We start from the raw sequence: 22,757 nt of genomic DNA on the forward strand, positions 1-22,757 counted from the left end.
AGGCGTTTGACGGGCGTTTGAATGGTGTTTGCCGGGCGTTTGAATGGCGTTTGCCGGGCGTTTGACAGGCGTTTGACAGGCGTTTGATTAATGGTTTGCTGCCTAATGAAAATTGTTTGTATTTTTCTTTTCTCATATTTTTATTGGCTAATAGCCTTTCTGGGCTGTCAAAAATCCGCAATCGGCTCAGATACTGAGCCACCTTTGACAGCCCAGTCCGGTTCATGACTCGGCTGCTATACCAGATTGTATTTTAAATATCTGCTGTCACCCGTCACAGAATCATCAGCATACTTTCACAAACTTTCTTTTAAATAAAACTCGGTGCCTGGATCGGATAATTTTCGGACAGGTATGCAAAGATTATTCAAACTACTCGGCCATGGTATTTTAACTAAATTGGCAAATTGTATTGGAATAATTTTCTAGTGCTTCGAACTCGGGAGGTTTGACAACAAGATTCGAGAGGGGAGAAAGTGCCGATTATTCTCCGGATGGTTGGGTGGCTGTGTAGTGCAAACTCGGGCGTTGCCAACGCGCGCGTCTTGCCTCTTTCGTTGTTTCTTTCACCTGTTGTTCCACTTGCTCTCGTGTCATCTACCTCTTGTTTGGGAAAACTAGGCACACATTCATTATCGAGTGCACGATTGTATCTCTCCTTGAGGCGGCCGCACCACCAGAGTGCGTGTTCACGAGAGTTTCCAGGGTTTGCTCCAATCATCAATGTATGCTGACGTTCTGCTCTGGTTTCTGACATCTGATAGGGCACGTCTGGATCTGTCATCTCGCACTATTCTCAGCTGTTTTCTTCCGCTCGAACTATCCGTCGCTGCTGCGTTCCTGACGGTTTCGAGGGCTGCAAATCCGTGATGCGATCTGTCCGAAGTTTGCGGCCAAAGCTTATCAGACCGTTCCGAACGGCTTGTACGGCTCCTATGCCGCGAGCGACGGTGGACACACACTCACATCTGCACCTGTCTGTATGCACATGCTAACAACGCCAACGCCACGTCGAAAAGACGCGAGACTAGCTAATTGTGAAGATGGACAAGCCCTTCAAGCCCCTCGACGGCGACGACGGCTGCGGCGCAATCTCAGCTCTGAAACGATTAGTATGGGAGCGCGGGCTGTGACAGCGGTCACGGTGTGTGCGGTTTCATTCTCGTGGAGATGACCGCGTCCGCGCAAAGTGCGCTTTCCCCCTCTCCGATTTGGAGCATTCGAGAGCTGATGATCATCTGTGATCGTGCAATGTGCAAGTGCAATCACTGCATCAAGGGACGCGTGCGGATGGGCGTGCCAGGTCATCGCGTCGAGTTTATATAACAAAGGCAGAGATGGCGCTCGCGCGTGTGGTCAAGGCTGATTGCTTAGTGACATAAGGGCTCTCTCCTCGCTCCTTTGCTCGCCGACGTGCTCGCGGTGAACGACAGTCAACCGTCTCGTTTTATTTCCTCAAAATCGCCGTAGCAGGCCAGGCCCGAGTCTCAGACATGTCCGCAAGCATAGAGTCGTCCTCTGCTGCTCCTCTGGACCTTATGTTCTCGCAGGACCTCGTCGATCCCGAGGTCGTCCAAATGCTGCCTCCCGAGCTCGCCGTGCGCCCCTTTCACCTTCTCCTCTCTCTCTCCAAGCCTAACCACCAGCACCCGCAGATCCGCCCACTAGCCTCGGACGACTACAAGCGCGGCCACCTCGACGTCCTGCGCGTGCTCACCAAAGCCGCGGACCCAGGCGCAGCCGCATGGACCGCCCACTTTCTCGAGATGCGCGCGTGCGCGGACACGTACTTCCCGCTCGTGATCGTCGACAAGAAAGCGGACCGGATCGTCGCGTCGGGCACGCTCTACGTCGAGCGCACGTTCAGCCGCGGGCTCGGCTCGCGCGCGCATCCGGAGGATATTGCGGTGGATAGGACGAAGCAGGGGAGGTATCTGGGGCTGTTGCTGTGTCAGGCGCTTATGTATATTGGGGGGCGGATGGGGGTGTATAAGACGGTGGGGAACTGTACGGATGCGAATATGCGTGAGTGGCTCAATGGGACTTGCTTTTTGCATGGGATGTGTTGGCTGAAAATGGTGGTAGCGTTTTACTTGAAGTTTGGCTGCCATCGTGCGGGGAGGCAGATGGTCAGGTATACGGAAGGTGCACAGCAGCCGCAAGAACCCTCTACGTCGCCTCCCGCCGCTCGTCTCTGAGCTCGTTGGATTTGATGACCATTATTTCGCATTATCCCGCATACGCAACTGGAGTAATATTTCAGCACTACTTACCTGTTCTAAGTTATACCTGTAGATGATACAACATTGGCTAGAGTTCTCGTCCATTTCCTATATTTTGACCCCTGGAGGGCGACAAATCATATGCATGATACTTCGCCGTCGTCGTTATGTGGGAAACCAAGTGGTAACGAGATAGTGCGGTCCGAATGATATCTGGTGACGCTAGCAGAGACGCGGTAGACAACTGGAGATTGATCTCGAGATTCGGCGCGTCACGCGTGGGAGCACGATAGCCTCTCCCTGTTACACCCCTGTTACATTGTCAGCAGCTGGTGCGCATGTCGCCTCGACTCCCGCAGAATTCACCTGGTGATATATCGCCCATCATGACACTCGCCCCGCCGAGCATTCCCTCCTCCTCTGCTGCCATCGCGCTGCCACCATGTCCTCCCTCCCGTTACCATTGTCACTGGACACTCTAGCCGACTCAGCCAGCGCGCTCTCCGAGCGCATCGACACTCTGCTCGGCGGACAGCACACGAGCGTGTCGCGCAAGGTCCTCGTCGTCACCGGCGGCGCGCTCGCGTCGTACCAGCTCGTCAAGGCCTCGTACTTCCTCTATCGCCATTTCTTCTGCTTCGGCGGGCTGCCTCGGCTGAAGAACCCGAGTTGGCTCGCGGGGAACTTTGTCGAGTTGACGGGGCCGGTGAGGTTTTGAGGTGGATGTATACGTGTTGGATTGCGATTGACGGTGTGTGTATGCGTATAGGATACGCTTGAGGTGCAGAAGGAGTGGGTTCGGGAACAGTACGTTCGTTTTGCGGGATGATGGCTTTTGTGGTGCGCTGATGCGTATATGCGGTGGTTAGTGGTCAGACGTTCGTGGTGAACTATATTCTTGGGGTGAGTCACCGTTCCCCTACATGATGTTCAGTTGTCTGACCAGTAGATGTTCTTACAATATTACAGGGAAAGCGTCTTTTCACCACGGACGCGAAGGCAATAGCCCACATTCTCGCGACATACCCGAGATCGGATGAAGCCCGCCTTCAGCTAGCGCGTGTCATGGCTCCTGGTCATGGTGAGTCCTTAGTCGCCCTTGAGAAGCTGAGTGCTAAGATTAGCTCTCTTAGGACTTTTCAATGTAGAAGGCGAGGGTCACAAAATACAGCGTAAAGTCATGGTGCGTTCGGGACTCTTCCTCTCTCTGCGTTCTCCTGTCTTACGCATAAGTCCAACAGAACCCGGCGTTCGGCCCCATACAGCTGCGCGATCTCACCCATATCTTCGTGGAGAAGGCGAACAGCGTATGTGGTTATCACGTTGACCAATGTAGTCTCAGCTTGACCGTACTTGCCCACAGCTGCGCGATGCGTGGCTTGACCAAATTGGCGACGCTCCCTCAAAACGCATTAACGTTGTTGCGTGGCTCGTCAAAATGACGCTCGATGTTATTGGGCTCGCGGGTACGTCCATACTGTCGTTCATGCTGGTCTGTTCCGATCATGCTAATACTAACGCTGCTTGGCGTAGGGTTCAACTACCACTTCAACGCGCTCAAGCCGAATTCTGGGCCCAACGAGCTCAACGATGCGTTCAACTACCTGTTCCGCGCCGATGAGAACCCGACAAAGCTATTTCTCGGTCTGTTCCTTCCGTTCATCGACTGGATTGTGAGTGATCCCTCTTTTCCTGACGAATATAAGGCGCATACTCATAATGGTGGTGCGTCAGCCAACCGAACGGGGACGGGGAGAGCAGCGTGCACTAGACACGATGGGGCGTATCGGAAGGGAGCTCCTAACAGAGGCCAAGGCAGCTGCCATCGAAGAGCAGCGGTCAGGGGTGAAATCGCGTGCGCGAGATCTGCTGAGTCTGCTCGTGAAGGCGAATATGGCAGAGGGAGCAAATAAGATGTGCGATAACGACGTTTTGGCCCGTGAGTCTCTATTATTCGCTCTTCAAGAAGCCGTTTTCTGACAACAGAAATAATTCTACAGAAATTCCCACATTCTTGCTCGCCGGACACGAAACGACGAGCACATCTACATCATGGACGCTCTTCTCCCTCGCCCAGAACCCAGCCGTCCAGACCCGGCTCCGTGAGGAGCTCAGGACACTCGGCACAGACACACCAACAATGGACGAGCTCGCGGAGTCCTCCCTGCCCTACCTCGACGCAGTCGCGCGCGAAGCGCTCCGGCTGCACTCGCCCATTCCCTTCGCGGCGCGCAAAGCCCCGCGGGACGACGTGATCCCACTCGCGCACCCCTACACGGACGGGCGTGGGCGGGTGCACCGCGAGCTGCGTCTGAATAAGGAGGACTCGATCATTATCCCCATCTATGCGATGAACACGACCGAGGAGGTGTGGGGTCCCGATGCGACGAGCTTTAACCCGGACAGGTGGCTTGAGGGCGGGGCGGCGGCGCCGCAGAAGAACGGGTTGCCGGGGCTGTGGGGGAATCAGATGACGTTTACGGGTGGGATGCATTCGTGTATTGGGTACAGGTTTTCGCTGTTCGAGTGAGTCTTTGGTCTTTTTCTCGGATCGCTACGGTGGTGCTGATAGAGTTGTGCGTGCGACAGGATGAAAGCACTTCTGTTCTCGCTGGTGAAGGCGTTCGAGTTTGAGCTGGCGACGCCAGTGGAGGACGTCGGTGTGCAGATGTTCATCGTGAGACGGCCGATGCTGAAGTCGGACAAGGAAGGTGGGGCGCAGTTGCCGTTGTTGATTAAGCCCGTGCAGTCATAGGATTTAGGTGTAGGCGAACGATAGTAGCACATAGACTTTGGTTTGATGTTGAATTAGAACGAGTTCTCCTACTTTCCCTCAGATGGACGTGAAAGGAGATACTTTTGGCTGGGTAGAGCTGTGTTGGTGTTTCTATCTCCGACGCGACTTACCCGTCGCGCTCTCGATACAACCTTCTTGCCTTGCTCGTCTCGACACCAGCCCGGGTACGCAATCATACTCTGGACAAGCATGAAGCTCGACGCTTCACCGATACAATCGTCCACCACGGCACCTGGACCTGCCCTGGGACGCGTGGACGAGCTTCGATGAATAGACCAGACGCCCATTTCCTAATGCAACGCGGCGGATGATCATCAGACCCTCCTACGTTGTATCCTCGTGTTCAACGTTAACGCGCAACGATGATAGGCCGTGCCATAATTGTCAAACAGACGCCTAAGGTGAGTTATAAGGCTGCGACGTGAGAACGAAAGCTCTTTCCCTCTTTCCTTCGCTCACCCACCAGTGCGCATTTCAGAGACCTCTCTCAAACTCGCTACTTGCTCTTTCGAAAACCCATCGTACTTCAACTCTATCGATTCAGTATGCCAGAAAACGAAACGAAACCTCTCAGACTCTTGTCCATCGGTGCGTATCATCGTCATCCTCCGTCATCGCTGGCGCTTATCCTCCATGAACCCTGCCCACCTTAGACGGCGGCGGCGTCCGCGGGAGGTCTGCCCTCCTTATCATCCGGGAGATGATGCAGCGCATCGAATCCAAGGAGGACCTTCCCTTCACGCCGGCGCCTCACGAGTACTTCGACATGATCGGTGGCACGGGTACTGGCGGGTAAGTGTTGACCTTCTCCTATGCCCATCGCCGCCATCGTCGCTTGCCACTGCCTTTACCCGTTACCTCCTTGGTCGTTGTTCTCCCTTATCCTCTTCCCATCGCCGTCATCGTTGCTTGCTATCGCCTTTTACTCATCACTACCGCGGTCGTTGATCTACCTTATTCTATTCCTATCGCTGTCATCGTTGCTTACCATTACCTTTACTCGTCATCCCCGTGATCGTTGACCTCCCTTATGCTATTCCCATCGCCGTCACCGTTGCTTATCATTAATGGCCTTTTACTCGTCACTACCATGGCCGTTGATATCCCTTATGATATCTCCATCGTCGTCATCGTTGCTTGTCTTTTCATTTTACTCGTCACCACCGTGGTCGTTGATCTACATTATCCTATTCCCATCGTCGTCATCGTTGCTTGTCATCGCCTTTACTCGTCACCACCATGGCCATTGATTTCCCTTATCCTATTCCTATCGCCGTCATCGTTGCTTGTCACTACCTTTACTCGTCACCTCGCGATCGTTGATCAGTCATCTACATATCATCACCACCAACTGCGCTCCACATCCACTGCCGCCTGCCATCGTCGTTGCCAATTACTTCATGTTGCTAACACCTCCTTACGCTGCAGGATCATCGCGCTTATGCTCGGCCGCCTCCGTATGTCGGCCGACGATGCCATCAGGGCATACGACAAGTTCATCCAACGTGTCTATGTTGACGGACGCAAGCACAACCCAATCAGTGGTGAGCTCTTCAAGGCCACCGAGCTCGTCGCGGTCTTCCGCAACCTTGTCGGCGGCTGCCTGGGTGGCGACAAAGACGCCCGCATGTTCGAGGACGACGCTGCTTGCAAAGTGTATGCTCGCTCCTCACTCCTCTCGTTGTCGAGGCTGACTCTGCTACAGGTTCGTGTGTGCCCGTCTTGCAGAGAACATGAATGCTGGCGTGCCAGCTCTTCTTCGTACGTACGCTGTCGGACGCAATGCGAGCCCCAACTGCATGATATGGGAGGCCGCGCGTGCTGCCACTGCCCATCCTGGGCATTTCAAGTCCATCACCATTGCTGATGGACCTGTCGAGCGTGAATATATTGATGTGGGGTTGGGCTTGAACAACCCCTGCCGTGTTCTTATTCATGAGGCTGCATCGTTGTATGCCCAACGTGACCTCAGTGTCATTGTTAGTGTGGGCACTGGTCATGCCAAGACCATTGGTGTTACATCATCAGATGTTCAGGGTGTTATTCATGACATTGCTGTTGACTGTGAGAGAGTGGCAGGGGAGGTGCATGCCCTCCTCGTCAATTACCCGCAGATGTATTTCCGGTTCAGTATTGTGCAGGGGATGCAGGGTGTGTCCTGGGATGCATGGAATATGCAGAGGGCAGTGAATGCCCATACCACCCAGTACCTGCAGATGGTGGAGGTTGACTCGAGGGTGGATTTGTGTCTCAAGGTGCTATGCAGTGGTGAAGGGCAGGTGCAGATGTCTGCAGTGGATCATGTACCTGTTGCTGCAGTAAAGGACCAGGTTGGAGTGGCCAAACTAGTGTCACCTCCTTCTGCTACTTTCACTGGCAGAGATGATGTTCTGAGTCAGATGAGAACATATTTCTCCACCAGGATTGATGGTGCTACTCAGCAGCATATATTTGTGCTTCATGGACCTGGTGGAGCAGGAAAAACTCAGATTGCTCTCAGGTTTATCCATGATGGTCAACAGCAGAGTGAACCACAGTGAGTATATTAGATCTGCATGTGGGGCAAATGCTAATTTTTCTATCCAGGTTCTCAGAAGTATTTATGGTTGATGCTACTTCAGAGCAGTCCTTGAAGGCTGATTATGCAGCTATAGCCACTCTGAAAGGATCTGGAAAGAACTTTAGTGATGCTTTGGCATGGTTCAAGGGTAACCCCACAAACTGGCTGGTGCTGCTGGATAATGCAGATGATCCCTCTCTGAATTTGAGGGACTACATTCCTGTCAGCACACATGGGAATGTTGTTGTCACCACAAGAAATTCTGCTTGCACCTCACATGGTGTTGGGGGTGGCGCTTCAGCAGAAGTTACTGGGATGACACAAGAGGATGCCATCATTTTCTTGTATAAAGTGAGCAATACTTCTGAAAACGAGGACATGGTGCTGCAACTTGTTAAGGTAAGTAGCTCACTCATATAGTGAGTGCTACAGCTGACCCACATGACACAGAAATTGGGATGTTTTGCTTTGGCAATGGCTCAAGCAGGGGCTTATATTTCATCAACCAGATGCAGTATGACCAAATATATAGACCTGCTTGAAAAGCACAAAGCCAAATTGCTGAAGGACTTGCCAAAACAATGGCCACATGACTATCCACTTGGTGCATATGCTACTTGGGAGCTCAGCTTCTCAAAGTTGAGCTCTGATGCCCAAACCTTTCTCAAGTACTGTGGATTCTTGTATCACAGTGATATCACAGAGTGGCTGTTTGAGTCAGCTTTCAATGCTCAAGGCTGGGACAACAAGGATACAATTACTGTGCTGCAAATGTTTGCAGATGAGAATCAGGAATGGGATTCATTGAAGTTCAATGCTATTGCTCAAGAGGTCCTTCATTTTTCATTGATGTCTTCTACAAATGGGACATACAGCATCCACCCTCTCATTCACCAATGGGCATCTGAAAAGGCAATGCATAAGGCCCAGTACATGTCTGAAATCCAGCAGGTTCTTGCAATGGCAATGCCCTCAAAGCTTTTGGAGCAAGACTTTACTGTTAGAAAACTGTTGTACACACACATCAAATATGTTCTTTGGGGAGACATACCTGTCAGCATAGAAAACATCTGGACTCGAGCTTATCAAGCCTTTGAAAGTTGGAAGGGTCAACTTGTCTTGAGAGATGTAATCTATCAAAGTAACTTGAATCAAGATAGTACAGAACATCATGATACTTTATTAGCCATGCACAATTTGGCATTTGGACTATGGAAAATGGGCAAAGTGAAAGAAGCAGTAAAGCTGCAGACACAAGTGTTGGAGGCAAGAAAAAGGATTCTGGGTCCTGAGCATTCTGACACCTTGTTAGCTATGCATAATCTGGCCTTAGCACTCCATCAGCTAGGCAACCTGAGAGAAGCAGAAGAACTGCAGACACAGGTTTTGGAGGCAAAAAAGAGGATTCTGGGTCCTGAGCATCCTGATACCTTGGCAACTGTGCATGATCTGGCATTAACACTCCTTCAGCTGGGCAACCTGAGGGAAGCAGAAAAGCTGGAGACACAAGCATTGGAGGTATTCAAGAGGGTCCAGGGTCCTGAGCATCTTGATACCTTGTCATGCATGCATAATCTGGCATCTATACTTTATCAGCTGGACAACCTGAGGGAAGCAGAAGAGCTGCAGACACAAGTGTTGGAGGCAAGAAAGAGGATTCTGGGTCCTGAGCATCCTCATACCTTGAGAGCCATGGATACCCTGGCATCTACACTCTGTCAGCTGGGCAACCTGAGGGAAGCAGAAGAGCTGCAGACACAAGTGTTGGAGGCAAGAAAGAGGATTCTGGGTCCTGAGCATCCTCATACCTTGACAACAATGCACAACCTGGCCTATACCTGGTATATGCAGGGTTCTCTTGACAAGGCCATTGACCTTATGAGGGAAACATGTGTGCTGTATGCAAAAGTTGGTTTGGACCCACATGGAGCACCTGATCTTCTAGCTGAATGGGAGGCAGAGAAGGCAGCCTTGGAGGATTCTGTATGATTCATTTGTGAGTATACACTACATTTCATTGCCTGGAATTTTATCTTTTCTTGTATGTACAGCAGAATGCTTTGAAGTATATCATTAGTTTCATAAGTAGATGCAATGATATTGTAGGTTTATAGCTGTAGTTTGGCATCAATTATGGTGTACACTAGTTTCCTATTGCAAATATTGGTGTCAACAACATAAATTCAGTCTGAGATTTGGTACGGTTTTTCTGACATTTTCACAGAAATGATGTGAGAGCACTGGTATATGCACCTCACTTGAAGTGACTACCAAAGTGGTGACACCGGGGCACACAGATGTAAATTGTAGCTCAAGGGTTGGCTGCCTGTGTGAGTGTAGAGGCCGTACTGCAGCGTCGGCGCCGTCAGCTCAATAGTAATCTACTACCACGACATGGAAGCGGTTCACCCGCTCAATCTAGACAAACTCTCTTCGACGGACAAACCTCCGCCCACTCTCGGCCAATTATTCTTAAGCAGGCCAAAGCGCCTCCCTCAGCCTCCTCACCGCCAACTCATACGCCTCCACCTTCATCCTACGCGGATCCGTCCCCTCCTTCGTCGACTTATCCCACGAATGGCCCTGCCCTGCCGCCTCCCACCCGACCACATCGAGCCCTAGCCCCGGATCCTCGCTCGCAGCGCTCTGCAGCTTCTCGACGAGCTGCCTCCCCTCCCGCGCGAGCGCGTCGGCACCGCACGTGATTATTGTTGTTGAACGTGGAAATGCGTGCGGGTCAGCGTAGAGAGGCGAGATGGTGGGTGTGGTGCGCGGTAAGGGACATGAGGAGGGGAGGTAGCACGCGTAGAAGAAGCGACGGATGAGCGGAGGGATGGTGCCGCCTGAGGCGCCTGATGCGATTTTCGGGGAAGGTTTGGAGGAGGCTGGTTCAGCGAGGTTTGTGCTGAGGTGCGGTGAGATTAGTTAGTAGAAGAGTTTACAATCGGGGTAGGGTACGGCGGCGATGTGGGGAGAAGAGGCGAAGAAGTACTCACGAAGGGTAGAACGCAACGACAGCCTTGAACGGGTCCTTTTGCCCTCTCTCGAACGCGCGGACGCACGCCGTCAGTGCGAGATTCCCGCCTGCGCTGAAGCCTGTGACCGCCAGCCTTTCCACGTCCCAGCCCTTTGCATCCACACCAGCATCTCCATCGCTGCTGTCCTTCCCACTGCCCTCAGGCATCCTCCCCGCGGTGGTGTCCCGCAACCATTCCAGAACCGTGTCGATGTCATCCAGAGCGGCGGGGTACGGAAATTCGGGCGCATGCGCGTAGTCGACGTCGAGCACGACAGCGTGCACCGAGTCGGCTACTTGCCGGCAGAACACCGCATCCTGGCCTATCACGGGAAGGCAGAATCCTGAACCATGCAGATTGAGAACGATGGGCAGCCGTGCCGGCGACGTCGGAGGGGTGGTGTTTCCCGAGTCGGTTGTACGCGAGTCCTTGAGGGGTTGTGAGGCTTGGTGCTCGCTTTCGGTGTGGTCGTGGTCTGGTACATGTAGAGAGGGCAGGTAGACATCAACGCGGATGCTTCCACGTTTGCGATCGGATGAAGGGATGTGGAGTGTGTGGTCTGGCTTGGGCCGGTTGGGCAGACCCTCCTCGAAGAGGAGTGCGATGGGGAGCAGGGCGCGGATGGCTTTGATGCCGATGAGTTTGAGGTAGTACATGACGCTATCGAGGGTTAAGTGATGGATGGTTAGAGTCGTGACGAGAGTTGTATTAAGAGGGCTTACTGGTGGTTATCCGTATGGTCGCGACTCTTCCAGAGATTTGAGACCTCGAGTGGATGACGAAGGTGGTGCCAAGCACGATGGATCGCATGCTAAGCCGGGAGGCGATCGTGCGCCGAGTTGAGAGGTGGTCCCGCTGATATCCACAACAGCATGGAGGAAGGTTCTACGTCAAACGTGCTGTCGAGATGCCTGGGCGAAATCTAGAAGGAGGCGTTGGTCAAGGGCGTTGTCGCGTCGAAGTCGCCACTACGTTCTGGTAGGTTGTGAGTGTAAGACATGGCGCGGGTGACGGTGGGTGGTGCTAGAGTTAGTCAGAGAAGTGTACCCTCTGACAGAATGAGTAGCGGAATGGAACTGCGTGCTGCACGGAATGAGAAGGGATGGGACATCGATATTGTTATCGAGATGGAGGAGGAGGAAGAAACGCCCCAGCCTCAGACAGTGGCGGCGCCATCAGGAACGGAAACACAGCAGCCGCTCCGAAACGTTGACATAAACTCGGAGCCTTGACACCATTATACAGCTCCGACTTTCCTGCAGCACTGAAATAGCGAGGTCAGAATGAGAAAATGAATGAAGTTCTGGTCTCAGGAGGCGTGTTTCAGGCAGCGAGGGGCGGGAATAGACGAATGGCATGGCTGGTTCATAGCCGGATCGACAACCACATGATTATGCTTGTCTCAACATAAGCTCCCATCAGCCCATCTTTGCACCGCCTGTTTTGCTCTCCCCGCTATAGTTTGGTCTCGCTGCATTGCCAACTCACTCTCTGTACAAAGCCCTGCCCCTACCAGCGTGCCTTGCTCAAGCGCAGGCCGCTCACTACCACCCCCTATACCCATTTTCTCGATTTCCACCTGCAACCAGCTCTCCCTCAGACCAATAGCCAGCAAAACAGCTTCTCGACAACTACAGACGCGCTCATGGACAACTTTTCCTGGTCAGACAGCGTCCGCGCAGCCATCGCCCCGTGTCTCCCCTGCTTTTCAGCAACATCCAACAGCCCATCCAACGGCGAAGGCAGCGGCACACCCAGCACCAACACGAGCCGCACCGACCTCGCCCACCTCCTCGCAGACCCAACAAGCGACGTCGACAGCGACGGCGAAGCCCTCTCCCTCCACTCCGCCAACCCCTCCTCCCGCCGGCGCCGCCGGCGATCGAAAAAGCAGAAGAAGGCGCCCAAGTTCTCGCTCACGCTCTTCGGATACACGTTCGGCCGGCAGCCGATCTACCTCAGCGACGACGACGACGATCTCGTGCCTAGTGGCCGCCCTGTCGTTGTCTCGGCCACTGCGTCCTCGTCGACGCTCGACAGCGACGCGGCTCCGCTAGATGCGGCGGCGATTCAGCGGCTGACGTCGCCGCAGCCGCAGAAGACGCAGGAACAGGTCGAGGAGGAAAGAAGGATGGCGGAGGAAGAGGAGGAGAGGGTGCGGGCGAAGGCGGAGAGGAAGGCGCGGAGGAAGGAGCGCAAGGAGCGCGAGCGCGATGCGGCGTTGCAGGCCCTCGGCGGTGGTCCTCAGGAACTGGAGCAAGGGGCAGGCGAGTTCGAGGGGTTCCAAGAGGGCACGGTACCGTATCCCGAGGACACGTCTTACTACGAGCCGCCCAGCGCGAACCTATCGCACGATCGTCAGACGTTCGTCCATCAGCAACAGCTCGGCGCAGCCAACGCAGCCCTCGACGAAGGCAGCGGCTCGGACGACGCCGACCTCGGCGGCGAGCTCTACACGCGCAAGAAGCGCAGCTCGGTGGCCGCATGGGGCGGCTCAGACTCCAACTCCAACTCACGCACCTCCGCGTCCGGAGGCTCATCGAACCCCCGACGCATGTCGCTCCCCGCATCCGCGCCGTTCACTCTAAACCTCCACCCCCATTCCCAGCAGCAAGCCCCGCAAAGGCTGCTTAGCGCCGGCCCCCCCTCCGCCTCCGCCTACCCCAGCACGACAATGCCCACTCTCACTTCATCCACACCCACGAAGAAATCCAAAGACAAATCCTCGTCCGGCGCGTCGAAATCGAGGCGCCGCACATCCACCATTCCCTCGTCCTCCGCGTCTGCCACGACAGCGTCCGAGCGCACACTGCACTCCCCCGCACAGTCCATCTCCGCCGCATACGCGCCCTCGCCGCTCGTCATCGACGCCGGTGCTCGCACCCCCGAGCGCATCTACGACGATGAGCAGGAGGCTGCGGGATACATGCACGGGCCGCCCAGCGCGGGACTGCCCAGCGCGGGCTTTTCAAGCAAGAGCGGATTTCCGAGTGCAGGCTTGACGGCGTCGGGCGGGGGGAGGACACGCAGTGCGAGCGTGGGCAAGCGCGCGACGGCGGCGATGGACGGGCGGGCGCTGCACGAGCATGGGCAGCGGCTGGGTCGGATTGAGCAGGAGTGAGGTAACACCGTGATGCTTGCTTCGCTGGCTTTTCTTCCTTTTTTTTCGGCGACTGTAGGATCTCTTGTTTAATTTCTTGTGTGATTTTCACTTCTTGTTTTCTGGTTCGGTAGACTCCAAGGATTGACGTAGACTTCCTCTTCGCGTTGTCCACTACAGTAATTGCTGTACTCTCAATCTTACCCTACTTGCTTTATTGTTTGGTTACGACCACCTTATGATTGTCTACGACTCCTCCACCCTCCACCCTCCTCCACCCTCCACCCTCCTCCACCCTCCACCCTCCTCCACCCTCCACCTCCCCATCCCCGACCGTATTTTTTGCGAGTACATTGTATGACTCTGCGTCGGTAGCGTTAGCTCGTTACACTAGTACTGTACTCCTTCTTCTTGTTTGTGTGCATATATACCCATAGTATGTATTCCACCATCGCAATACACTGCACGCTGCCCGCGCTACGACTGACCGCCGGTAGTCCCGTGATGTGTATGCAGAGCTGCCACCCAGCGAGCATGTTGTTCAAGTTGTTGGATGCGGTGCGATACAGTGCGGGTTAATCATGCTGGCGCTGTCTGAGATTATTCTAGTGCAGTGGGCGCTGAATCGTACGAGGGTGACCTGAGGGAGAGGTTAGACAAGCGATTAAGTGAGTTTGCCGGGGATAAAAGAAAGGCCGACTTGCGGATGCATCGTTTACCGTGATATTTGACCATCTGCCTCCCTATACAATGTCGGAACTTTCTCACGACCATCAGTAAGCACTGCGGAGCATTCCAATGCTCCCGAGCATGTCAACGCATCGAAATCAAAGGCACTTTTCATTAGAATGGTTTTCGATCGGCAAGGGTCGGACTATAATCAACCGAACCAATCATAGCTATTGCACGGCAATGGGAGGGACGTATCATTGGAATGATGCCACGCGAGTGACCATAGCAATGGATTGGAAAGGCACTAGACCAGTTCCAATCACATGACTATGACCGCGAGTGCCGCTCAGGAACGCATCATTCCAATGAATTGCTAAGACCGGAGGTATTATTCCAAAAAGGCAATTGCACCGTCTACTATCGCAATCGGTTTAACTTTACTAATGTTTTATCAGTTGATCCTATTAGTACACTCGGTAGCTGATATTATTATGTTACTAGTCTTACTACTGTACCTAACTTGTTCGCTTATTATTTAGTGACTTTACCTGGATTCGAACTGAAGACCTCTTAAGTATTTAAGTATTACAAATGAAAGTAGTTCTAAGCATAGTTCCCGCTATGTTACAATGTCTTTTATTACCTTGGACATGTAGCTCCCTATATAGGGATAATTTAGGAATAGCCTTCAGTACTTGTTACAGAGTAGTACCATTCATAATCACGCTAGTAATCACGGAAAGTCACACAGATAAGGCCAATTTCTCGCGAGAACGCACGTAGATTATATAATACTAATGATGATAACAACTGCACTGAGTATACGACAAAAGTAATAAGAGCGTCAATAAACCTAAGTCGACCGGCCACTAAGTACGCTTCGTACGCTTCGCCCTCTTCGGTTCGGCAGGCTGAGTCTCCTCTGGCGCCTGCTGTTGGGCCTGAGGTTCCTTCGCCTTCGCGCGGGTCTTGCGCGCCGGTTTGGTGGCGAGGGGATCAGCTACAGCCATGGGGGCTGCAACCGGCTCACGGGGCGTCTCGTGGGGAACCGCTGAAGCCGAGCTCAAGGGCTGCGGAGTAGACGATGAAGCAGCAGCGCGAGCAGACGCTACGCGCGTGACAGACGAAGCCGGCGCAATCGCGATGTTCGTGCCCGAGATCGTCATCTGGCCGATCTGTGTCTCGATCTGGAGGGCATCGGACGGTTGGGCTTGAGGAGCTGGCTGGGCATCGGCATCACCAGCGTCAGACGACACGGATCGAGCCTGGATCTTATCGAAAAGGGACTTCGCATGAGCGAGAGGGTCCTTGGGGGCCGAACGCTTCTTTGTGGAGCCGGATGCAGACGGAAAGAGCCTCTCGTTCCAGTAGGCGATAAGCTTATCGGTCCACTCGAAATTCCTATGCAAAATCAGTAGATACGTGTCGAATCGAGCTTCCCAGTTGACGTGCGTGACTTTGCCTGGAGAATGCCACTCTCCGTCTGGGGTAAGGCGATGCAAAACCTGCCAATGATGTTAGTTAGCAAATCAAATCAAGTAGATAGTTAATTATGATGTACGCACGAAAACAATAATGGCAGCAATGAATCCGGGAGTTACAGACTTCAGACCCCACAGCTGTGCCTTCGGCTTGGGGCCGCCCGAGCCCCCGCGGCCACTTAACGAAGACGGGCCATACAAGATGCCCCGAGCTGCCTGCGATATTACAATGAAACAAGTCCTCTGAATATAAGCGTGTTAACTCACCGTGATCAGCGCCTCCTGCCGGAAAAGCTCGTCACCAATGGGAGTATTGAGAACGAGAAATCGCGTAAACGCGTGTGAGTAATCGGCCGACGCCGAGACGAACAAAACGAACACGAGAGACGCGGACGAGCGTCGGAAAGATCACGTACCGACGGGAAAAACACGAGAATAAACAGGCTGACCTTCGGGAAGGCCAGCAGACAGATCATAAGCCCCGGGCCAAGCCCCGGGGATAGAGAACACATATATTAGAAATAACACAAGCTAAACTACAAGTAAAGGAGTACTACAGTACTCCTATAGTACAAACCAATATATAAGACGTGCGAAAAACGCACTATAGCGCTATCAGCGCGGACACCCACATCTGCGTGAACTCAAGTGGTTATGAGCCCCGCCTGCTTGTAAACTGCGCGACCTACCTTTGCCAAACCGATCGAGACAGGGTTCTGTGGGAAATGCGGGACAATACCGCCAAGTACATCATTAATAGTTCTATTTCTGATGAATTCCTACCGTACCTTAGAGACAAAGATCCCGAGACACAGAGGCAGCTTACCTCATCCGAGATCTTAGATACACTCAGAGCCAGCTTCGAGGTCAAGTCGACCCAGCACGCGATTGATATCTATCGCGAGATGATTACAAAGCGTGCCGGGAACAAGACAAATATGCAAGATCATATCGGGCAGCTAGAGAACATGCGAGACCAGTATGCATCGGCATCTGGTGGCCAGATCATTGACGAGAAGAATTTCCAACAAATCATTCTCGCCACACTCCCACGCTCGTGGGATGCCTGGGCCTCAGGCTTCTATGGCGCTTCCGATGGCACCGGACAGAAGATCAGCAGATCTACAACCGATCTTACTTCCGCCATATGGAAGGAATGGATTCGCCGTGGGAAAAAGGTGATTTCCGACGACGAAGATAGCGATGACGAAGAAGAACGTCCCGCGAAAAAGAAGCGCACTCAGAATGGCAAGTCTAAAAAGGAAAGACCGTACTGTAGCCACTGCAAAGTCAATTCACACTGGTACAACACGTGCACTGCTAAAAACGCGTTGCTGTGTAAATACTGTAACCACCCCCATAAGGGGAAGTGCTTCGCGAAGTACGGGTACCCCGACGATTGGGCCGGCCGGAAGATTTCCCTAAAGGGGAAAGAAAAGGAAACTTCCGCCGGAAATAGTGGAAAGAAGAGGAAGCGTGAAGAAGCGCATACTTCCGAGGACATTCAGATTGCCGAGGACTATGAAGTAAATACAACTTCTGTACCTACATCAGATGATGATGTCGAGATGGCCGAGTCCTCTCAATACACTACTTGCTTCTATTACTGGGTGAGCGATTCGGGAACAACTTCCCATATATGCGCAGATAAACATGCATTTAAAGATTATCAAACCTTAAAAGATATGAGAGTAAACGGGATCAGCGGACCGGGAATAGAAGTCCCTGGAAAAGGCACAGTGTGCCTGAGAGTGTCCGTAAATGGAAAAGAGAAGATCCTGACATTAAATGATGTGCTACATATGCCCTCCGCTTCGAAAAACTTAATATCAGTGTCTAGACTTGATAAAGCCGGCGGCAAAGCCATTTATAGTAACAACAGAGTTCATTTACTCGATTCCAATGACCAGACACTTGCCATTGGGGTTCTTAGACAGAAATTATATTATTTCTACTGTAAACCTCTAGTAAATGAAGAAAACGCCCAAATAGGCAAAGAAAGCGAAGCGCGCACATGGTACGAGTGGCATAAAAGATATGGCCACATAGGTATACACGCACTCAAGAAACTTAATAAAAATAGAATGGTAGACGGACTACGCGTTTTACCGAGTCCAGACAATTTTGAATGTGATGCGTGTGAAAAAGCGAAAATGACGCGCGCACCATTTCCTAAAGAGGCAAAGAATCGTTCATCCGTGCCTGGAGAAAGAATCCACACCGATCTGTGGGGCCCAGCACGTGTTGCTTCTATAAACGGGCACAAGTACCTGATGTCAATTATAGACGACTGCAGTAGATGTACACAAGTCATTCCCCTCAAGCTAAAAAGCGAGGCAGCCCGAGAAATAAAAAACTATATAACATTTATAGAAAGACAATATAACTACAAAGTAAAGAAAATCCGATCAGATAACGGAAAAGAATACATAAATGAACCTTTGAAAACCTGGTGTGCAGACAGGGGTATTTCCTTAGAGGTAACAGCACCCTATGCACACGCACAAAACGGTGTAGCCGAGCGCTTTAACAGAACAATAATAGAAGCAGTTCGCGCAATTCTATTGGCTCGCGACTTACCGAAAATTTTGTGGTCGCAAGCCTCATTGCACGCGACTTATTTACGAAACAGATCATATACACGTGCCTTAAATGGCACAGCCACCCCAATCGAGAAGTGGTCAAATAATAAACCAGATATAACACATTTTGAGGAGTTCGGCACTCCCTTATATATTTTAGACGAGAAACCAGGCAATTCTAAACTACAGCCACGTGCTAAGAAACATCTATTTATGGGATACGAAGATGGCCCAAAAGCCGTTAGGTATTTCGACGCTCACTCAAGAGCAATAAGAGTTTCGAGAAACTACAAGTTTCCTAAAACGGACGACGCGCGTCGCGCGGGGGAGTTTATTCCCACGCCTATGCAAGACGCGCCTGCACAGTCAGAAATCCCAGAAAACTCTAATAAAGAACCAAACACACAGAGTAATAAAAGAAAAATGCCTTATATGGAAACACAAGAACCCAGAAAGAGTAAAAGACCGAAAATAGTACATGATTATAATAAATTACACGAGGGAGAAGAACTCCCAGAACTTACAGAGTTTGTAGAAGAACTCGAAGAAGATAAATACTCGCTCCAAGAATATCTATATATGGCATTTAGCGAGTCAAATGTAACAGATAAAGACCCAAAAACGTTAGAAGAAGCAAAGAAAAGTCCTTTTTGGCCCGAATGGGAAAAGGCGATAGAAGCAGAATTAGGACAATTAGATGAATATGGCACATGGCATAAAGAACCGTGTCCACCGGGCCGGAAGCCTATAGGAAATAAATGGGTATTCATACGAAAATATGGAAAAGAAGGAGATCTAAAGAAGTATAAGGCACGATTAGTGGCCAAAGGCTTCTCACAGATTCCCGGAATAGATTTCACAAATACATTTTCGCCTGTAGTAAGGCTAGAAACTCTCAGAATTATACTATCTATTGCAGTACAAGAAAACTGGGAAATACAACAAATGGACGTTAAAGGCGCCTATTTAAACGGAAAACTAAAAGAAGAAGTATATATGAAACAGCCACTTGGCTATGAAGACAGCACAAACCGTGTCTGTAGATTAATAAAAACTTTGTATGGCTTGAAGCAGTCAGGCCGAGAATGGAACTATGAATTAGACCAAAGATTAGAAAAGAAAGGTTTCACTCGATTGAAATCAGATTCATGTGTATACATTAGAAAAACAGATAAGACTTGTGAAATTATCACAGTATGGGTAGATGATCTACTATTATTTACAAAAACAAAAGATAGAATGGCCAAACTAAAGAACGAACTTAGCTCGGTTTTCGAGCTAACCGACCTCGGCGACCCGAGCAAAATTGTCGGAATTGAGATAACTCAGATTAAAGAAAAGGGCACGCTTAAATTAACCCAAACCAAATATATTGAATCGATTCTAAAGAAATGGGGGCTAGACGACGCTGATAAAGTCGCTACGCCTATGGAAACAAAAACAAAGCTAAGCCCAAAAGAACCGCCCGGAGAAAATAACCGGAGCAATAATTATGCGTCACTAATAGGCTCACTGATGTATGCCGCGTGCGCAACCAGACCAGATATAGCCTTTGCTGTAAATAGATTAGGCACGTTTACTGCCGACCCAGATCTCACACATTGGGCAGCAGCAAAGCGTGTATTAAGATATTTATCCGGTACAAAAGAATTAGGCATAACATATAAACAAGAAAAAGAAACGGACCTACAAGGATATACAGATGAGATAAGCTTCGACGCTGATAATACAGTCAAGCCGCATGCATTCTCAGACTCAGATTATGCAAACGGAACGGATAGATTATCCGTTTCCGGATATATTTTTAAGTTGGCTGGTGGCGCGGTCACTTGGAGATCAAAAAAGCAAAATGCTATTGCACTATCTACTACAGAAGCCGAATATATTACTATGTCGTTCACAGCCCGAGAAGCCGTGTGGATGAGAACCTTATTAGAAGAGCTAGGATATAAACAGAAAAAGCCTACGAGAATATATGGGGATAATAAATCGGCACTTGCATTGACTGAAAACCCCGAATTTCACGAAAGAACAAAGCACTTTCAAATCAGACATCATTTTATTCGAGAAAAAATAGCAAATAATGAAATAGAAACTAGATACTGTCCTACAGATAAAATGACAGCAGACATATTAACCAAACCTCTTCCCAAACCGAGACACAAAGAACACGTCAAAGGTCTCGGTATGGACTAAGGTTTGCGGGGGAGTATTGAGAATGAGAAATCGCGTAAACGCGTGTGAGTAATCGGCCGACGCCGAGACGAACAAAACGAACACGAGAGACGCGGACGAGCGTCGGAAAGATCACGTACCGACGGGAAAAACACGAGAATAAACAGGCTGACCTTCGGGAAGGCCAGCAGACAGATCATAAGCCCCGGGCCAAGCCCCGGGGATAGAGAACACATATATTAGAAATAACACAAGCTAAACTACAAGTAAAGGAGTACTACAGTACTCCTATAGTACAAACCAATATATAAGACGTGCGAAAAACGCACTATAGCGCTATCAGCGCGGACACCCACATCTGCGTGAACTCAAGTGGGAGTATACGGGTCTTGATAAAGGATCCTTGGGAAGGTCGGGATGGACTCAGATTCAGACTCCTCCTCCTCCTCCTCCTCCTCATTCCCAGGCTTGTCAGCGGAATCGCCGTCGGAGCCATCCTTCTCGGGCGCAAAAGGGTCCTCTAGGAGCCAGAGGACGGTCGGATCGCGACAGAGGTTCTCGGCCTTTGCGAGCCCGTGAGCGCTGATGCCGAGACCGGCGTATGTATGCGGGTAGATAGTCTTGATGGTATTGACGAACAGGCCGATCTCCGACCTGGCACCTTGTAAAAACTGAGAATATTAGTTAGATATAGATCAATCGGAATATAAGTTGATTACTTACCTTTTGCTCAAAGTTTGGATAGGTCTTGACAGCCTTGCGAAGCTCGAGCGGCAAGAATCCAACGAAAGCGGTGACGAGACATCGGCGCATAAACTCGGGCTTATCGTACCTCATCGGATGGCGAGGATCGAGGGGTTCAACGCCTCGGAGTGGGAAGAGATAGTTTGGGACGACAGGGCGAAAGAGATAGCAGAACTGGCGACCAATGGCCGCAATTTTCACCTCCAAGGTGTTGCCAGATCGCTTCCTCGGCTTGGACAGCTCGGCGATCTGCTCCTCCAGCTCCTGGATGCGGCAGCAATACTCGAGGCTTTGGTCGCGAGCCTTGACGAACTCGTTCTGCGCCCACTTGAAGGCCTGAATAAATCAACGACAAGTTAGTTTATACATCGACTGAGCAACAAACGAGACAAAGAAAGAACATACTGACCTTGCGTAGTTCGGGCGTAGCCGCCGTCTCAGGGTTCACGGCCATGATCTCGACATAGATCCTCGCCTCCTCGTTTGTCTCGAGCCTCCGTGCGTCAGCGACGTCGCCATCGCCATTGGCCTCATCGTCGTCCTCGCTGCTCGACGACTCGGAGCTGGACTCGATGTCGTGCATCTGCTCCTTGAAGTCTTCAGTTTCTGAAGGTGCCATGGCGTTGGGGAGACGTCGATGAGGGGAGATGTACCGTTTAAATAAACAACGAGGCTGAGCGTGCACGAGTTTCAGATGAGGTAAGAATGCACGCAGAACACGTGCAGCTAGAACGAGCCCTTACCATGTGTACCATCAACCTCCGGTGTCACGGTGAATGAAGTTGAGCCTATTTCCACCGTACACAAGGTGATGAGTGACCGTGCTACACGATCGATGGGAAGATAACAAAAATAACAAACTCACAATGCATGTGTGGACGTCTTACATGTTTTTTCGAGGGTGTTGCCGTGCTCGCCGTGTGTATGAAAAGGACACGCACGCTGAGGGAAGGTCAGAGATGAATCAAATCCAACGAAAAATGGCCGTCCGAATGATGCCAGGAAGGTACTCACCTGAGGCAATGCTACACGGCCTTGACGCCTGCTGTTTCCTCACGGATCTGGTGAGGCAGAGCCAAAATGGTGGGCGTGGTTGCGGAGAAGGTGAGAGGGGGGGAGTCAGTCAGGGCGTGCACAGCCAGAGGTGCTCCAAGATCTGTACACGATGCAGATTGCTGAAGAGTAATGAACGAGCATGTGGTCGTTTGCTGTTAGGGGGTACAGGGGGTGATAAATGGTGGAAGCGCGCGAGGGAGAAGAAGCACTGCCCACAGCTTCGTGAGCATGTATGGGGTGCAGGGCGAGGCCGAGGATGACGGGCGCGAAGGAGAAGAGATAGCGTAGATGAATATATGGAGGAGGCAGGAGTGAGGAGGTAGGCATTGTGGGAAGGAGATCGAGTGGTGA

The 22,757-nt window shown here is 51.4% G+C and overlaps 9 protein-coding genes across 9 annotated transcripts; 5 read left to right on the forward strand and 4 right to left on the reverse strand.

The window, feature by feature from the left end:
• Positions 1-590: 590 nt before the first annotated feature.
• On the forward strand, positions 591-2,354 carry CONPUDRAFT_140026 (acyl-CoA N-acyltransferase). The gene is made up of 4 exons (XM_007776108.1): positions 591-681; positions 765-1,598; positions 1,656-2,025; positions 2,086-2,354. Exons 2-4 carry the CDS (start codon positions 1,494-1,496, stop codon positions 2,196-2,198), a joined length of 588 nt encoding a protein of 195 aa, XP_007774298.1. The 5' UTR covers positions 591-681; positions 765-1,493; the 3' UTR covers positions 2,199-2,354.
• Positions 2,355-2,664: 310 nt separating this feature from the next.
• CONPUDRAFT_140027 (cytochrome P450) lies at positions 2,665-5,001 on the forward strand (the record flags this gene model as incomplete). The annotated part of the gene is made up of 11 exons (XM_007776109.1): positions 2,665-2,928; positions 2,992-3,029; positions 3,092-3,125; positions 3,192-3,303; positions 3,356-3,405; positions 3,464-3,529; positions 3,586-3,688; positions 3,756-3,895; positions 3,957-4,161; positions 4,223-4,748; positions 4,812-5,001. 11 exons carry the CDS (start codon positions 2,665-2,667, stop codon positions 4,975-4,977), a joined length of 1,704 nt encoding a protein of 567 aa, XP_007774299.1. The 3' UTR covers positions 4,978-5,001.
• A 3,892-nt stretch (positions 5,002-8,893) lies between these two features.
• Positions 8,894-9,568, forward strand: CONPUDRAFT_65776 (TPR-like protein; the record flags this gene model as incomplete). Its single annotated transcript, XM_007775912.1, has 1 exon — positions 8,894-9,568. The coding sequence occupies one exon, from the start codon at positions 8,894-8,896 to the stop codon at positions 9,566-9,568; it is 675 nt and encodes a 224-aa protein (XP_007774102.1).
• Positions 9,569-9,930: 362 nt separating this feature from the next.
• On the reverse strand, positions 9,931-11,252 carry CONPUDRAFT_169394 (alpha beta-hydrolase; the record flags this gene model as incomplete). The annotated part of the gene is made up of 2 exons (XM_007776110.1): positions 9,931-10,484; positions 10,576-11,252. The coding sequence occupies 2 exons, from the start codon at positions 11,250-11,252 to the stop codon at positions 10,052-10,054; spliced, it is 1,110 nt and encodes a 369-aa protein (XP_007774300.1). The 3' UTR covers positions 9,931-10,051.
• Positions 11,253-11,423: 171 nt separating this feature from the next.
• CONPUDRAFT_147181 (uncharacterized protein) lies at positions 11,424-14,026 on the forward strand. The gene is made up of 2 exons (XM_007776111.1): positions 11,424-11,804; positions 12,098-14,026. The coding sequence occupies exons 1-2, from the start codon at positions 11,595-11,597 to the stop codon at positions 13,715-13,717; spliced, it is 1,830 nt and encodes a 609-aa protein (XP_007774301.1). The 5' UTR covers positions 11,424-11,594; the 3' UTR covers positions 13,718-14,026.
• A 1,211-nt stretch (positions 14,027-15,237) lies between these two features.
• On the reverse strand, positions 15,238-16,325 carry CONPUDRAFT_159050 (uncharacterized protein; the record flags this gene model as incomplete). Its single annotated transcript, XM_007776112.1, has 4 exons — positions 15,238-15,873; positions 15,934-16,065; positions 16,117-16,131; positions 16,266-16,325. The coding sequence occupies 4 exons, from the start codon at positions 16,323-16,325 to the stop codon at positions 15,238-15,240; spliced, it is 843 nt and encodes a 280-aa protein (XP_007774302.1).
• Positions 16,326-16,574: 249 nt separating this feature from the next.
• CONPUDRAFT_159051 (uncharacterized protein) lies at positions 16,575-17,529 on the forward strand (the record flags this gene model as incomplete). Its single annotated transcript, XM_007776113.1, has 2 exons — positions 16,575-17,459; positions 17,515-17,529. The coding sequence occupies 2 exons, from the start codon at positions 16,575-16,577 to the stop codon at positions 17,527-17,529; spliced, it is 900 nt and encodes a 299-aa protein (XP_007774303.1).
• A 3,445-nt stretch (positions 17,530-20,974) lies between these two features.
• CONPUDRAFT_159052 (uncharacterized protein) lies at positions 20,975-21,969 on the reverse strand (the record flags this gene model as incomplete). Its single annotated transcript, XM_007776114.1, has 3 exons — positions 20,975-21,277; positions 21,330-21,686; positions 21,760-21,969. The coding sequence occupies 3 exons, from the start codon at positions 21,967-21,969 to the stop codon at positions 20,975-20,977; spliced, it is 870 nt and encodes a 289-aa protein (XP_007774304.1).
• Positions 21,970-22,375: 406 nt separating this feature from the next.
• On the reverse strand, positions 22,376-22,733 carry CONPUDRAFT_159053 (uncharacterized protein; the record flags this gene model as incomplete). Its single annotated transcript, XM_007776115.1, has 2 exons — positions 22,376-22,558; positions 22,623-22,733. The coding sequence occupies 2 exons, from the start codon at positions 22,731-22,733 to the stop codon at positions 22,376-22,378; spliced, it is 294 nt and encodes a 97-aa protein (XP_007774305.1).
• Positions 22,734-22,757: the final 24 nt, after the last annotated feature.

The sequence above is a fragment of the Coniophora puteana genome, assembly GCF_000271625.1.
Source record: "Coniophora puteana RWD-64-598 SS2 unplaced genomic scaffold CONPUscaffold_16, whole genome shotgun sequence".
Lineage (NCBI taxonomy): Eukaryota > Fungi > Basidiomycota > Agaricomycetes > Boletales > Coniophoraceae > Coniophora > Coniophora puteana.

Excerpts from the sequence above, each read along its gene's own strand:
- CONPUDRAFT_140026 (XM_007776108.1), top strand. The coding sequence starts at position 1,494 with ATGTCCGCAAGCATAGAGTCGTCCTCTGCTGCTCCTCTGGACCTTATG. Across the intron at positions 1,599-1,655 it reads TGCTGCCTCCCGAGCTCGCC|ATCCGCCCACTAGCCTCGGA; the intron begins GTGCGCCCCTTT and ends CAGCACCCGCAG. Across the intron at positions 2,026-2,085 it reads CTGTACGGATGCGAATATGC|CGTTTTACTTGAAGTTTGGC; the intron begins GTGAGTGGCTCA and ends AAATGGTGGTAG.
- CONPUDRAFT_147181 (XM_007776111.1), top strand. The coding sequence starts at position 11,595 with ATGGCGCGGGTGACGGTGGGTGGTGCTAGAGTTAGTCAGAGAAGTGTA. Across the intron at positions 11,805-12,097 it reads CACAGCAGCCGCTCCGAAAC|CCCTGCCCCTACCAGCGTGC; the intron begins GTTGACATAAAC and ends CTCTGTACAAAG.